Source organism: Prionailurus bengalensis, chromosome E1 (genome assembly GCF_016509475.1).
Source record: "Prionailurus bengalensis isolate Pbe53 chromosome E1, Fcat_Pben_1.1_paternal_pri, whole genome shotgun sequence".
Lineage (NCBI taxonomy): Eukaryota > Metazoa > Chordata > Mammalia > Carnivora > Felidae > Prionailurus > Prionailurus bengalensis.
The window spans coordinates 39,848,544-39,865,213 of record NC_057347.1 but is presented as its reverse complement, the minus strand read 5'-3'; the positions used below and the strand labels follow the sequence as shown (position 1 = coordinate 39,865,213).

Below are 16,670 nucleotides of genomic sequence, written 5' to 3'. Positions count from 1 at the left end.
AGGTATACTGAGTTTGCAACTCCCTAGCGAGCTTCACATCAGCACCATGGTGGACAGCTGCTGCCCCGGAACCACCACGGCCATTCCAGCTGTGCCCACCTTCACGTGCTCAAATGGTGGCAGTTTCCAAAACGGTATCTGTTTGCCTAGTTCCTGCCGGAGCAGAACTTGGCAGCTGGTCACCTGCCAAGAAAACTGTCAGCCATCCAGCAGTGCACCAAGTGGCTGTGAACCTGCTTGCTGCCAACCTACCTGCCTTCCGGCAACTTCTTGTGTTGGTTTTGCCTGCCAACCCATTTGCTCCCACACAGCCTGCTATGAATCTGGAACTGGTCAGTCTCCTTATTTGGAACCCTCCTGCTTGGAACCCACCAGTTGTCAGGCAAATTGCTGTGAAGCCATCCTCGACCAGCAAAGCTCCTGCCAAGAACCTATCCTTGTGTCCAGATCAGCTTGTGGCCAATCGGTCTCCTGTGATGCTAGGTCCCAACAGCCATCCTGCTCTGAGGTAAATTCCTGTGCTGAAAATTCTTGCCCACCAACCATCTGTGCAGCCAGTCCATGTCAGCTAACTTGCTGTCAACCAGGTTCATGTCAACACATCAATGGTGAAGATCAGACCTGCAAATTAACCTATTACCAACCCATCTGCTACATTTTCAAGACTTGCCCATCGGTTCCCTGCCTGCCTGTTCCCTGCCAGCCATCACCTTGTGTGTTCAGTTCTTGCAATCCTACATGCTACGCATCGTCCCCTTGCTGGTCGCTTTGCTGCCAACCAGCTCCTTCCATATCTTTCATCTGCCAGCCAGTGGCTAACTGCCAGCCCCCATGTTCTGTAAAGAACCCTTGTAAACCAGTTTCCTGTGGCACCGTGCTTTCCAGCCAACCAACTTGGGATGGATCCACTTCCTGCAACCAAGGTGGCTGCACACCCCCTTCCTGCCAACCAGCTTGCTGTGTAACAGGTTTAGGCAAATCATCCGGCGGTGGCTGCAATGGTCTCCAACCAACTGCCCCAAGTGTCTGCAAAGCCAGCACCTGCTCGCCAACTTCCTGCCAACCCAGCCATGAGTCCAACGTCTGTAAGACAGCACCTCGCTGATGGAGCACCCTTCACAGCTCCTTTGAGGTCTGCCACTATCTACAAGTGCATAGCCACCCTATGGTGCCCTCTTCCTGCTGAGCACAAATGCTATCTGTAGGCTAACTTCATTCTGAGTCCAGCCCCACATTCTCTCCAGGCGCTGATGAGGGGACTTGTTCAGCCACTAAGAGATCCTTCTTTACCACGGAGGGCATTTCAGCAGGCATGGTCCTCTCTATGGCTCACATTTCCTCATGTTGTCAATTCATTTCACCTCAGCAAAGCCTTCTCTCCAGTATTTCTTTTCTCTCTCTCTCTCTCTTTTGTTTTGATGTAGCCAGGTCTTTAAAAAGACTCCTTTGCTGCCAACTGCTAATAAAAATGTAAGTGGTGGAGCATAATGAATAAAACTCTCAGAATGCTTTCATTCCTTTCAGTACACCTCTTCATAGATTTCCTTCAGGTCACATTTGAACATGATGACCTTGGGTCCTCTAAGTTAGTGGTTCCCCTTGGTCTGCAAGGATGGCTGGTGTCTGCAATTATAGATGCTCAATCTGGAAGGGAGAAAGGGCAAATAATCCCCTGGCTTCCAACCTTTATACCACCAAAACCTCTTTTGAGTTGAGTGGCCTTCGTTTCCCCACAGTGAACAGACTTGGGAAGCCAAAGACAGAAATGGTCCAGGGAAGCCACGGGTTAAAATAAACATAGGTTTGGGGCAACGAGAATAGCTAAGGGTTAATTCACTTAAAACTGGTTTTAATGATCATTCACCTAATGGCCAATTTAATAAAATGTAAAATTAGAAATTTTTTGTTGTTTGTTTGCTTATGTCTTTGACATTTTAAGAGACAGTTTTAATAACAGTCTAAGATAACATCTGAGTGAGTATTCCTCGTATGTAATTATCAAATCTAAACATTTGAAAAATGGTTGGACTGGTTTTCTTTTGGAGAAAGATTACAAGGAGGTTTGCAGAGTGTATCTGTGGCAATGATGTAAAATCCTTCTCCGAGGGGATCTGGCTTCCCCTTTCATCAAAGGCTCTGGGTCTGTGAAATGATTTAGGTCTGAAACTCAAAACATTCCTACACAGGTCCATGAAGGAACACATGTGAAGATGCTCACTGTGACATTTCTGTGATCATATAGATTTTAAAAGATTTTAAAGGAATCTGTGTCCACTACTGGGAGGGTGGGTAGGCAGCAAGCAGTGATTCCTTCTATGAGGTATTTCTTGGTCTGATTCTCCAGAGAAGCAGAACCAGTAGGATAGATATATATAAAGAGATGTAATAAGAGGAATTTTCTCACGTGATTTTGGAGGCTGGTATGTCCAAATCTGTAGTATGGATCTGCAGGCTAGAGATCAAGGAGAGCCGACAGTGGGAAGAAGTTTGAAGGCTTTTTGGTGGAGAATATACTCCAAACAGAATAAAATAGCTGCCTGTAGGAAGATAATGGGGCATAAGGAGAACAGGAGTTAAATTAATTTGTATATAAGTACGTAAAGGAAAAATAGGACCGAGGCCTTGCAAGGACAAAAAGTGATAATGTGCCATAAGGAATATAATTAACTCAGTTATTTGCAACTGAAGTCCAAAAAGGAAATTAAAAACCGGAAGAAGAGAGGGACCTTGATACTGCAAAAGAATTACCATAGATGGAATGGCTTCTAGAAATGACATTTTAGGGGCGCCTGGGTGGCGCAGTCGGTTAAGCGTCCGACTTCAGCCAGGTCACGATCTCGCAGTCCGTGAGTTCGAGCCCCGCGTCGGGCTCTGGGCTGATGGCTCAGAGCCTGGAGCCTGTTTCCGATTCTGTGTCTCCCTCTCTCTCTGCCCCTCCCCCGTTCATGCTCTGTCTCTCTCTGTCCCAAAAATAAATAAACGTTGAAAAAAAAATTAAAAAAAAAAAAAAAGAAATGACATTTTAATGGATAGCCCATTTAAATCCTCTCTCCCACATCTTCCATGGAGATTTCAGTGACGCCAGAAGAAGCAGGAGGCTCTGGAAAGCATGATGCATCTTACCTCAGTCCTGGACAGAATTGTCAACAATATTTCTTACACTGTAAGTTTAAGAAATTACATCTCCTTAAACACTTTGCTTACTAATACCAGAATTCTTGACATAGCTGGAACTTCAAATTCCATTTTGCAATAGTTTTTGACCCAGCTAAATGTGTGTTATTCTCTTTATCTTTCCAATTGTGGATTTCTCTGTTGTACTGGCAAGTGTTTTACACTGGCCACCTGCCAACAGGCAAACTGAACGTTTTCAACACTGCAAGTGCAAAGGTGTCTTGGGAAATGGTGTATCTCTTCCTATACTTGGCAACAGTTTAAATAACTGAGCATTTATTAGATCCTTTTAGGTTTGCTAGAACTTGTCCATAAAACATCTGAACCTCTTATTATAAACAATGTTCCGCAGAGCCTGAACATGCTTATAACTAAATCTTTATTTTCATTTATGTCCCAGATAGGGGAGCAAAATACAGGGAAGTCTTGAGAAAAATATTACAGACAACCACCACTCAGACATTTTCTTTTCTTTTTTTTTTTTTTTCAACGTTTATTTATTTTTGGGACAGCGAGAGACAGAGCATGAACAGGGGAGGGGCAGAGAGAGAGGGAGACACAGAGTCGGAAACAGGCTCCAGGCTCTGAGCCATCAGCCCAGAGCCTGACGCGGGGCTCGGACTCACGGACCGCGAGATCGTGACCTGGCTGAAGTCGGACGCTTAACCGACTGCGCCACCCAGGCGCCCCTCAGACATTTTCTTATATCTACTTTGGATCTTCCCCCAAAAAACCCCACAATTGAAATAAGACATTTTTGAAAAAGTTGAAGTCCTTTTTGTACCCTTCTCCAGCTCCAAAACATTTACATTTGTCCCTACTCAGATACAACCTTGTGTACACTTTGAGTTACTGTTTATGTAAAGATAAAACAATGACTAGTATTTATGAAGTATTTAGACAATACCTAGAGTTTAGACAAATTTAAAAATTTACATATACTATGTAAAATCACACCATTTTTCTCCTTCACTATTGCTTTTAAGAATGACTTTTATCAAGAATTAAATTGACTAATTATTAAGAATTTAGAACAATAATGTTTTATTGCATTTTGATACATGACCTGTTTCATTATAGTAGTTATTGCTGCATAACAAATGACTCCAAAAGTTAGTGGCAGAGAACAACAAACATTGATTATCTCACTGCTTCTGTGATTTAGAAATCCAGGTGTGGCTTAGCTAGGCATGTCTAGCTCAGATTCTCTTATGAGGCAGTTGCTGAGGTGTTGGCTGGGGCTGCAGTCCTTATGGGGCTTGGCTAGGGAAGGACACACTTCCAAGCTCACTCACGTGGCTGTTGGCCAGAGATATCATTTTCTTGCCACATGGGCTTCTCCATACACTGGCTGATAGTCCTCATGGCCTAACAGCTGGATTCTCCCAGAGCAAGTGGTCCAAGAGGGAGACAACGAGCACATGGTACGAAAGTCACACATCCTTTATAGCCTCATTTTTGGAAATGACATCCCACCACATTCATGGTACTCTATTCATTAGAGACAAGTCAGGAAATCCAGCCCACACTCAAGTGAAAGGGATTACACAAAGGCATGAATACCAGGAGGTGGGGATAATTGGAAGTCATCTTAAAGGTTGCCTACTGCACTCTGCTTTTTAGCCCCCCAGTGATTCATGTACTAAATGCATTCACTCCTTCCTAGGGTCCTCCCAGATCTCATATTATTATACCATAAGCTCAAAGTCCAGAATCTCGTCACTGAAATCAGGCGCAAGTGTGGACTAATCTCCTTAGGCATGATGCCTTAAGTGCAGCTTCAAAGTACAGTTCTAGATCTGCAGACCTCGTGAAAGGGAAAGATATAATTTATCCAAAAGGTAGGGTAATGGTGGTAAATCTGATGGCGTGAACTTCAAAGCAGCTAAACTTTTTGAAGGAGGAAAGAGAAGAATGACATTAGAAGCAAAGCCACTGTGAGGAGTAGGTTTTCTAATCTGACTGGTGCCTTGGTCAAAATTCAGGACAATGACCCCTGAGTATCATTGACTTCATCAAATCCTTATAGCTTAAGGAATCTTGCCAATAAATTGGCCATTTATTTACACAATCACTCTGTGACATTCTTATTACTTTTATTTGAATCTATGTTTGTTTGACCATCTCCCAAGGAAACACTGCTTCTCTGGGCGGCTCCAAGAGTGAGCTTTCACTTATTTTTGCCTAAATTAATATTTAGAGCTCCCATGATTGGTCTTGTTCCTTGATTCTACAAGGCCAACAGAAGATATGTCTTCTGCAGACAGATATTTCCATATTCAGTTACACTGGGGCATTCCTTTCTCCCAAAGATATTTTCTCTGGGATAATTATGACCAGATACCTCCATTCTTCATGATGTGATTTGAATTCCAGTTCCATTCCCAGGATAGTTGCTCTCTTCAAAACACTTTTCAATTATCCAATATTCCTTTAGAAGGGCATGATCAGAACCTAAGTCAAGACCTAGTTATTTTCTAACCTGCCCAGAGAAATCATCCTGCTCTTTTGACTATAGTCCGTATTTCCCCTGGATCATGTCTGTGTGATGAGGTCATCAAATACTATTCTCTAAGTTAGATATCTCAGCCCTGACCAGAAAATTTTCTGGGATTTTATGAGTAAGTGAGGTTAGGGGGCATCTGTCCTCCTGTAGGGGATACTTCTGTAACTCCTCAAATGATTTCTTGGTCCCTATATTGATATCCCCTGCTCCTTGCCTTGGCATGCCTGTTGCTAAGTTCATATTCCTATCCCAGGAATGCTGATGTCTTTACCTCAATTGCATGGAAGAGAGAGTTCCTCAGGTTCACATTTGATATTGACTTCAGATATATGGCTCTTTAACTTAAGTCTAAGTTAACCATAGTGCCTCCTCCCTAGAAAACTCCACATGCTTTGAGTATCTGCAGAAAATACTATCCAGTGGATTTGCCCCAAGCTGTCTGCTCAACTTCCTCTCTAGTACATCTCTTATCCAGAGTCTCAGCTTGCATCTGAGGTCAAGTGATTATTATAAATATATGAAGAAAGAAGCTGTCATTGGAAATGAGCATATCTTGGCATTTGTCATTGAAATCAGTCCATGCTTCTGCACTCTTTTCATAAGTTGAGAGTCCTTTTCAATTATCCTGCTGAAATCCAGATTCATGTTCTATTCATTTTCATTGGTCAATAATCTAGCTCTTTGACACAACTTGGTTTAACTGGTCTTATGTTCTGTCTTTTTCTAGGGGGTCACAAAGGATCTTTTTCTGAGGCAAGATCAAATTTATAGGTGTTAGATTTGCAGAAATCTGAAAATGGAATGGCATTTGCTTGTCTCAACACATTCAGCATTGCTTGTTCTCTAAGACTCCTCAAATACCAATATATGCTTTACTTCCAGTCTCTAAGTGCTCTGGGCCATGATATGCACAGCACACAGTGACATGAATTTATCTAGAGAAGCTGGTGCTTGTAAAATCTAGTTGTCCTTATAAATGTTTAGTCATTTTTCCAATTTGATTATTCCCCTGTCTGAAAAGACAGATACCAAATAAGAGTCTTTCTAGTGTAATCTCACATTCTTTGGGCCACATTCCAGAGGCAGAGCTCAGATCTTATTTCATTCCCAGGTCCCAGCACAAGTTAAGGAGAATTGACCCTTTTTATAAGCCTGAATTTTCCTTGCCAGATAAGAACATGTAGACAGTTCATTATTTAGCGAGGGGTGGATACTAATGTATTATGGGAAAAAAATTAGTAGAATCGCACTGAGGAGTTTACTTCAAATCAAACTTCTTTTGGTGGTTGTAGTTCTTATTCAGATGAGAAGGAATTAAAATCCCTCTCTCTGTCATTGTTTCAGGTTTTCTCATTTGGTTCAGAAGGAAACATTACAATCTTCATTGTTTTTTTTTTTTTACTATAAAAATATCCCATGCTTGGGGGGAAAATAATGTATGAACAAAAAATGGAAATCCCTGGTCCCCTAATATCCCATCGCACCCACATCCTGCTTCCTAAAACAGACTACTGATTTATGTTTATTATGCCCTAATCTTGAGTTTCTCTTTCCCTTTACAGATGGTTGGTTGTTTTTCCTGTTTGAAAGATGGAAGAAAAATAAAAGACCATTTTTGTTAATCTCACCAGTTTGCCCATATAAATGGGTTGATCTCATAACAGTAGTCCCGTGACATCTAGAAGTAGGTTTCCTCTAAGAATCCAATTTCTCAGAATCTCTTAGCAATGTCTTGAATCTAGCTGGAGCTGGAGAAATATTTAATGATAGAGATTTTATGATAAATAGTCCAGGGTTGTTGCAAACAAAATAAGATGAACAAACAGCTCTTTAGATGGGCCACTTACTTATACTCTAAGGCAGCCCTGGATGGGGTCCATAATCTTAGCCCAATGTCTTAAAATTTGGGCTTTTGCCTGAGTAGTGTGGGAATAGATGTGAAAGAATTTTGTAAAATGTAAAAAACCGTCTAAATATAAGGGCTTATGAAAGACATACTATACATAATCTAGGTCATAAAATGATATGCAAGATGAGTAGAGTTTTAGGTGATAAACTTGGAAATGTCTTACTTGCAAAGAAAACAAATCAAATGACCATAGTGGATAGAAAACAAATTATAAACACAACAAAGAAGTGTGGAAGGAAGACATATTAGAGATGGAAAATTGACCAATTATTATGACAGTCAGTAGGGGTGGAGGATGGGGATGGAGAATTTTATGCATAAACAATTCCTAATGACACTCATTAGCTAAACCCAAACTATCACTAATGACCATAAAGCCCAACTTTTCAGCAAGGGCAAGGAAGACTAGGATGTGTTTTCTTAAATCAAATCCTGTTATTTCCCTCATAATGTATTTCACCAGAGGAATAAACATAGTGGCCTTTTTTTTTTACAGTATTTCAAACCATGGGAAAAGGAATAAACTCCATTGAACTGAACTACCAGGAAAAGAGGGGGAAAGAAGTCATTCAATGCAAAGATGTCCAACTATCATGGATGCACCAGGCATACCTTTCTTAGAATAAGTTTGTATAAATGAAGTTAATATTTGCCAGATTAAAGAAAAGAGAAAGCGCAGTTCAGGCACTAAACAGAATGAAGACTCAATAATTTGAAATACAGAAAACCCTATAAAAGCTATAACAAACAACAGCAACCAACAACAAATGTCCTGTGTAATAGCTAATTGTGCAATAGCAGAGAGATAGATTGTTTATTAAAGTCTTCACAGACTTGTAAGTTATTTTAATGATCAGCAAGCTAAAACAGTTCTTGTATTCAAATCCTGGTATATATTTTGCAAATGCTCATTCTTCCTGAGAGAGACTGTTTCTTATTTCCAGCACTCAGACTAGGTGAAAATTGTCTCTGATGTTAATACCCATCCAGTCTCTTTATGCCTTAGATTCCCCGTGATTTTTCAAATTTTCAAATATTACCAATAAGGGTTTGGTGTTTCACTTGGAAGTTGTGTTGGTATTTGAAAAGTAACATTGTCTAAGGTTAAGAAACTGGAACTCATTTGAAGAAACTAAATTTTCTCTATACAGTCTACATCCATTTGGGGCCATCAATTCCTCTTTGCAATTTTCTTTCCGCACAATTCTGTTCAAATGTGATCCTTTGCGTACATAAGTAATATTGAGAAGACTTCCTTTCTATGTCATAATTATAATTTTACCAGTGACTCTTAAATGAAGTCTTATTTCTTCTTACAGTCAACTATTTGTGTGAGGGAAAATACTCTTTTTTTAAGTCTCAGTTGTTCATTTTATATATTAAGTATATTTATGCTTTGCTATGTTTCTCACCATTGGACAATTACAGGGAAGTGCTTTGGAAGAACTGGGTTAACTTTGTTTGGAATCAACCTGAAGAAGGTGGAGGATCTTCTGAAATTTATCCCTTTTCATCTTAATCTTTGTTCCAAGCAAGAATCTGAATGAAGCTTAAGAGTTTAGTTTTAGGTTTTTTTTTTAATTTAATTTTTTTTTAAATTTACATCCAAATTAGTTAGCATATAGTGCAACAATGATTTCAGGAGTAGACCCCTTAATGACCTTTACCCATTTAGCCCATCCCCCCTCCCACAACCCCTCCAGTAACCCTCTGTTCTCCATATTTATGAGTCTCTTCTGTTTTGTCCCCCTCCCAGTTTTTATATTATTTTTGTTTCCCTTCCCTTATGTTCATCTGTTTTGTCTCTTAAAGTCCTCATATGAGTGAAGTCATATGATTTTTGTCTTTCTCTGACTAATTTCACTTAGCATAATACCCTCCAGTTCCATCTACGTAGTTGCAAATGGCAAGATTTCATTCTTTTTGATTGCCAAGTAATACCCCATTGTGTGTGTGTGTGTGTATGTGTATATACATATATATATATGCATATATACATATATATATACATATATACACATATATACATATATATACATATATACATATATATATATACATATATACATATATATATATATACACACACGTGTATATATATATATATATGTATATATACACACCACATCTTCTTTATCCAGTCATACATCGATGGACGTTTGGGCTCTTTCCATACTTTGGCTATTGTTGATAGTGCTGCTATAAACATTGGGATGCATATGTCCCTTTGAAACAGCACACCTGTATCCCTGGGATAAATGCCTAGTAGGACAATTGCTGGGTCATAGGGTAATTCTATTTTTAAGTTGTTGAGGAACCTCTATACTGTTTTCCAGAGTGGATGCACCAGCTTGCATTCCCACCAGCATTGCAAAAGAGTTCCTCTTTCTCCACGTCCTCATCAACATCTGTCATTGCCTGAGTTGTTAATGTTAGCCATTCTGACAGGTGTAAGGTGGTATCTCATGGTGGTTTTGATTTGTATTTCCCTGATGATGAGTGATGTTGAGCATTTTTTCATGTGTTGGTTGGCCAACTGGATGTCTTCTTTGGAGAAGTGTCTATCCATGTCTGTTGTCCATTTCTTCACTGGATTATTTGTTTTGGGGGTGTTGAGTTTGATAAGCTCTTTATAGATTTTGGATACTAACCCTTTATCTGATATGTCATTTGCAAATATCTTCTCCCATTCTGTGGGTTGCCTTTTAGTCTTACTGTTTCCTTTGTTGTGCAGAAGCTTATTTTGATGAGGTCCCAGTAGTTCATTTTTGCTTTTGTTTCCCTTGCCTCTGGAGATTGTTGAGTAAGAAGTTGCTGTAGCCAAGATCAAAGAGGTTTTTGCTTGCTTTCTCCTCAAGGATTTTGATGGCTTCCTGTCTTACATTTAGGTCTTTCATCCATTTTGAGTTTATTTTTGTGTATGGTGTAAAAAAGTGGTCCATGTTCATTCTTCTGCATGTTGCTGTCCAGTTTTCCCAGCACCACTTGCTTAGTTTTTATTAGACCCTTATCTTGGATGAAGAATGCTTTGGTTTAGAAAGAGGCCCTGAAGGTTTTCTGGCCAGGGGAGGAGCCACGCCCCCTGCTAACACAGAGGGAATAAAGGGTAAGTGAAGCCTGCAGGCTTTTCCTATTGAGTTCTCACTGTACAATTTAGGCTTTTTAGATTTATATTCAGTCAGAGAAAGACAAATATATGATTTCATTCATATGTGGAATTTAAGAAACACAACAGATGAACATAGGTGAAGGGAAGGAAACATGAGGTGAAAACAGAGAGGGAGGCAAACCATATGAGACTTTTAAATATAGAAAGCAAACTGAGGGTTGCTGGAGGGGAGGTGCAAAAGGGGTTCAGCTAAATGGGTGATGGGCATTAAGAAGGGCACCTGTTGGAATAAGCACTGGGTATTTTATGTAAGTGATGAATCACTGGGTTCTACTTCTGAAACCAATATTACACTGTATGCTAATTAACTTGAATTTAAATAAATAAAAAATAAAGGACTCAGAGTTCAAAAAGAGACAGACCAAAAAACAGTCTCTTAACTATACAGAACAAACAGATGGTTACCAGAGGGTAGGTGGGTGGGGAAATGGGTAAATAGGTGAAAGGATTAAGAGCACCTGTTGGGATGAGTACTGGGTGTTGTATGGAAACTAATTTGACAATAAATTTCATGTTTGAAAATAAACAAAACATTAAAAAATTAAAAAAAGAGTACACTTATCTTGATGAGCACTGAGATATGGAAGTGTTGAATCACTATAATGTACACCTGAAATGAATATAACACTGTATGTTAACTACACTGAAATTTAAATAAACAAATAAATAAATTACTCAGGGCTAATATCAGTCAGAATTTTTAAGATAAGTAGAGATGATTAGGAAATTAATCAGAAAAGTCCAACTATAGCTAGGAAGACTGCTCGAAGTTATGATAAGAGAAAGGAAAACAGAAATAAGAATAGTGAAGCAATTGAGGAAAACATTGTTTTGTGGAAATGTTGAGCAATTACACTTGCTAGGGCCTGAACAATCAGCCTTGAAGATATGGCTTTTATTTTTTAATTTTTATTTTAATTTACTTTTATTATTTTGGTCACTGTTTTCATCCATTCTAAATGTCAATGTCCTTATAATATTTATTTATTTATTTATTTAGCTCAAATGGGAGAGGGGCAGAGAGAGACAGGGAGAGAGAATCTCAAGCAGGTTCCATCCCCAGTGTCCAATGTGGGGCTCAATCTCACGACTGCGAGACAATGATCTGACCTGAAGTCAAGAGTCAGATGCTTAACAGACTGAGCCACCCAGGAGCCCCTAAGAAATGGCTTTTAAAGAAATATTAAAATACTGAGCTGGAATCTCATTGGGACGGTAGATTTTGTCATCATTTACAAAAGATTCTAACCACCTGAGCTGGGGCGTCATAACGCCTAAAATGTTGTGAATATATCTCTGATCAATTTCAACGAACGATTCTTAATAATCTGTATTTTCTCTTTGAAGAATACCCTTCATTTTCGTAGATTAATGTTTATATTTATTGAAGTGGGAATCATTTAATTTTATTTCTGATTCTTTTTTTTTAAGGTTTTTTTTTTTAGTGTTTTTATTTATTTTTGAGACAGAGCATGAGCAGGGGAGGGGCAGAGAGAGGGGGAGACACCGAATCGGAAGCAGGCTCCAGGCTCTGAGCTGTCAGCACAGAGCCGGACGTCGGGCTCAAACTCACAGAACGTGAGATCACGACCTGAGACGAAGTTGGACGCTTAACCGACTGAGCCACCCAGGCACCCCTATTTCTGATTCTTAATCTTGTATTTTCTATGTAAGTTACCTCCAAGCCTGTAAGATTTCCTATTTCTTTTGTAACAAATTTGGCTTTTAAATCGCTTCTTTCATGTTGTTTCTAAAAGTTCTCTTGTTCTCCTTAAATTAAACCTATTTCAGAGTTTGGGCTTCAGATCTAACATTCTTTGTAATTTCAAGCACATAACACATAAAAAATCCTAAAGTACAATTTCTGAACCATGATCCCATTAGGGAGAGATCCCAAGGAGAAGGTTTTCAGTGATGAAAGAGCCAAGCTTTCCCCTCCTTTGAACGGAGCAAAGACTGAGACTGTTTTTCTGAAATAAACCCCTGTTCCTTCTTAAACAGTATTACATTGCACTAGAGTGCCTCACTTAGGGATTGGCTTTCATGTTCTATCTAAATCGCAAGAAGAGTAAATGAACTACAGTGTGAGCACTGGTGTAACTCACAGAAGGGAAGGAAGGAATACGATGGGTGTGTCATTCATAGCAAGCTGGTCATGCTAGATTATAACCCAATGAACAAAGACACACAAAAATAAGAGTCAATGCAACATTTTAATGATAACTGTACATCACTGAGGATTCTTTTTTTTCCCAATTGGTAGAGAAGAGAAAGGCAGATAAATCCAAAGTCATCCTGAAATACAATTAGACATATCTTAAACAGCCAATAGATATTATGGTAGAAGGGAACAAAAACAGAAATGTCATCTTGGATGCTCACAATACAGTGATATAAATGAAGATGAATGAACAAGGACTCACAAAGCCATACCACCGAGCCTCAGAATCTACATTGTTATGTGAAGTCATCTTAAAAAGAAGGATATCTTTGGGGCACCTGGGTGGCTCAGTTGGCTAAGCCTCTGACTTTGGCTCAGGTCATGATCTCACAGTTCGTGAGTTTGAGCCTTGTGTTGTGCTCTGTGCTGACTGCTCGGAGCCTGGAGCCTGCTTTGGATTCTGTGTCTCCCTCTCTCTCTCTGCTCCTCCCCTGCTTGTGTGCTCTCTCTCTCTCTCTTGCTCTCTCTCAAAAATAAATAAACATTAAATTTTTTTAAAAGAAGGATATCTTCAAAGTCTGGGCAATTGATTCAGATCTGACTGAAGATGTAAGAAATATGAAGCTTAACTGAGGGTGTTGGTGAACCATGGAAACTCAAGGGTTAGGACAAGCACTGAAGCAAACATTGGCAGTGTGCCACCAAGCACTGTTCAAAGGGAGATGGAGACTTCGTCTGGGACTGTGAATTTTGTAAAAATTGTAAAAATTTTATAAAAATTTGATGGAGGCATCTAATGCCATCTGACATTTAGTTCCTTTAATTTCTGTACTGATTCCTTGCTCGTGGGGTGGTTGAGAAATTCCTGTTACAGTTAATTCTCTGTAAGTTCATAAATAGGCGTCCTTGCTTTATGGGCTTTGCTAACATGAGTCTGCTCCAAGAGGTGGCTTCACTCATAGGATGTAAACAAGTCCAGGTCTTAGAGACTGCAAGGCTCAAGGCAGGTCCCTGATAGCTAACTTTGTCAAGGCTACGAATTCTACCCTGAATGCCTTTCGGAAAACAGCCTCCAAGGGAATGCCTATTATCACAGAGCGTGTTTTCTTTAAAGCATTGTGGACCTCAGAGAAGGACAACATGTTAGTGAGCAATCAATTAAATAATGATGGGGCAAGGCAGAGAGTGTTTAGGGACCTCAAAGAATCTTCGGCATGGAAGGAATCCTGATAAACTTGCTGCCAAGTGGTTGTCAGTTCCCATGCTTGAATGTCTGGTAATAAAACATTCATAAACCCAGGGTGGTCCATCCCATCCTTGGGAAGTTCTTTTAGAGAGTGTCTCCACATTTTACGTTATGTTCACTTTGGCTCTCTGCACTTTTCCTGCATAGGAAGCATCTGTGACTGCACAATCAGAATAGCATTTCTGAGCACTTCCCCACCCTTATTAGCTCTGCTCTCCATTTCAGTGCCTTGTGCCAGGAAATCACGTTCCTTTTCCTCTAAACATGGCAATTATCTTTCTGCTCTGTAGAATGTAGTTTCAGTCAGGCACACATTTCCCTGACTGGTTATCACATATTTTAAGATAGTCCTTCTGTAGCACCTTTATCATCATTAACTTTGCCCACCAGATCCTCCTCCTTGTTAAAAATCAAGTTCGGAGTGGTTTATCTGGATGCTTAAGCATTTTCTATTCTGTTTTAGTTACACTGAGAGCCCTCTTGCAATCCCCAGAGATTTGGATGTACCTTCATCCCTTTTCCTTGTATCCCTTTTCCTTGTATCCCTTTTCCTAGCCATTTTGTGATCTGCATTTTCAAGGCATCATCAATTTTCTGTGTCTGGCCATGCAGGCTATCACATGCCCACATAACGAGAACCCATCTATGCATCTCTCCTATGTTCATCCATAGTTTCTCCACTACAGAAGAAGACAGGAGAGGCTGGGCCATGAGGATTTAAATCAGGTAGATGAGTATTCACATCATTAGTGCTCTGTAGGCTTTGGGGAAAATTACTTAATATATTCCAACTATCTTTCATTGTCTTTGGCATATACATTGTTGGGGAGTTCCTGTCGTGCCTGAATTCTTCTTTCAATATCACTCCTTCTGTCCTACATTGTAAATTGATTCATGAGTTCCATATGGAATTTTTCTCTTTCCCTTCCTGACTGGGTTGGCCAGACACAATCCTGCATACGTATAGACCTCTCAACCCATTCTTCCTATATCCTTCATGGCAAAGACTCATCAATCCTACTTCTGGTGTATAAATTTCATCTCCTGTTTGTATTCCATTAGAAGCACAGTGAGGGTGAGGACCTGGAATGTCTTGTTCACTTCTGTAGTTCCAGGACCTGACACAGCACTTAACACAAAGTAAATACTAAGTAACTCTTGTTTGTTGAAATAAATATCTAGATGTAACTCCATGGCAATGTGTGAAAGTAGCAAGCAATTTGTTTTCATGTTCAAGGCTTCGTAGGCCATGTTCTCTCCCCAGCCTGGTGGGGAGAGAGTATAGGCACACAGTGAGTTTGGCACGTTAACCTTAAAAATAAAACTGTCAGAGGAAGTTCAGTCGGTTAAGCTTCTGACTTTTGGTTGTGGCTCAGGTCATGATCTCCCTGGTTGTGAGTTCGAGCCCTGCGTTGGGGTCCATGCTAGCAACGTGGGGCCTTCTTGGGATTCTCTATCTCCTCTTTCTTCCCCTCCCCAACTTGCGCTGTCTCTGTCTGTCTCAAAATACATAAATAAACTTAAAAAAATACTGTCAGTTATCTTACCAGCAAAAATGAGTCTATTCAGATATAGCAGAATTGTAATTTGGGACAAGTAAGCTAGGGCAAAACCATAGCCAAGTCCTGAGAAGAAAGAGGGAAGTTGGGAGGGCTGTTGTAAACAAAAAGGCAAACATTAGAGCAAACTGGGAGCTTTAAGTACAGTGGCTTTTCATTGGCTGAACTGTGATGGTCTCTCATTGGCTGGACTGTTGCTGTGGGAGGTAGGAAAACCTTTCTTCCTCCTGCTGGGGTAGTAAAGTAGCTAAAGTATGGATTTGCAAGGTACTTGCAAGATATGTCTCTTCCCTTATGGGGTTTGCAATTGATGAAAAGTGGTAGAACTCCCCTCTATGGCCTCCTGACTTGATTTTACTTTACTTTACTTTACTTTACTTTACTTTACTTTACTTTATTTTACTTTACTTTACTCTACTTTACTCTACCTTACCTTACCTAACCATACTTAATTATAATTCCAGCATAGTTAACATACAGCGTTATATTAATTTGAAGCATACAATATAGCAATTCAACAATTCCAAACATCACCTATTGTTCATCAGGACAAGTGCACTCCTTAAGCCCCATCACCTAGTTCACCTATTCCCCCACCTCAGGTAACCATCAATTTGTTCTCTACAGTTGAGTCTATTTCTTGGTTTGTGTCTTTCTTTTTTTTCCTTTGCTCATTGTTTGTTTCTTAAATTCCATATATGAATGAAATCATATGAATTTGTCTTTCTCTGACTGCCTTATTTCACTTAGCATTATATTCTCTCGCTCCATCCATGTTGTTGCAAATGGCAACATTTCATTCTTTTTTATGGCTGAATTATATTCCATTATATGTACATACCACATCTTCTTTATCCATTCATCTGTCAATGGACACTTGGGCGGCTTCCATATCTTGGCTATTGTAAATAATACTGCTATAAACAAAAGCATGCATGTATCCCTT

At 39.7% G+C, this 16,670-nt stretch overlaps 1 protein-coding gene across 1 annotated transcript; it reads left to right on the top strand.

Moving 5' to 3' along the window:
- On the top strand, window positions 1-1,902 carry KRTAP29-1 (keratin associated like protein 29-1). The gene has a single exon (XM_043582690.1). The coding sequence runs from the start codon at window positions 47-49 to the stop codon at window positions 1,103-1,105; it is 1,059 nt and encodes a 352-aa protein (XP_043438625.1). The 5' UTR covers window positions 1-46; the 3' UTR covers window positions 1,106-1,902.
- Window positions 1,903-16,670: the final 14,768 nt, after the last annotated feature.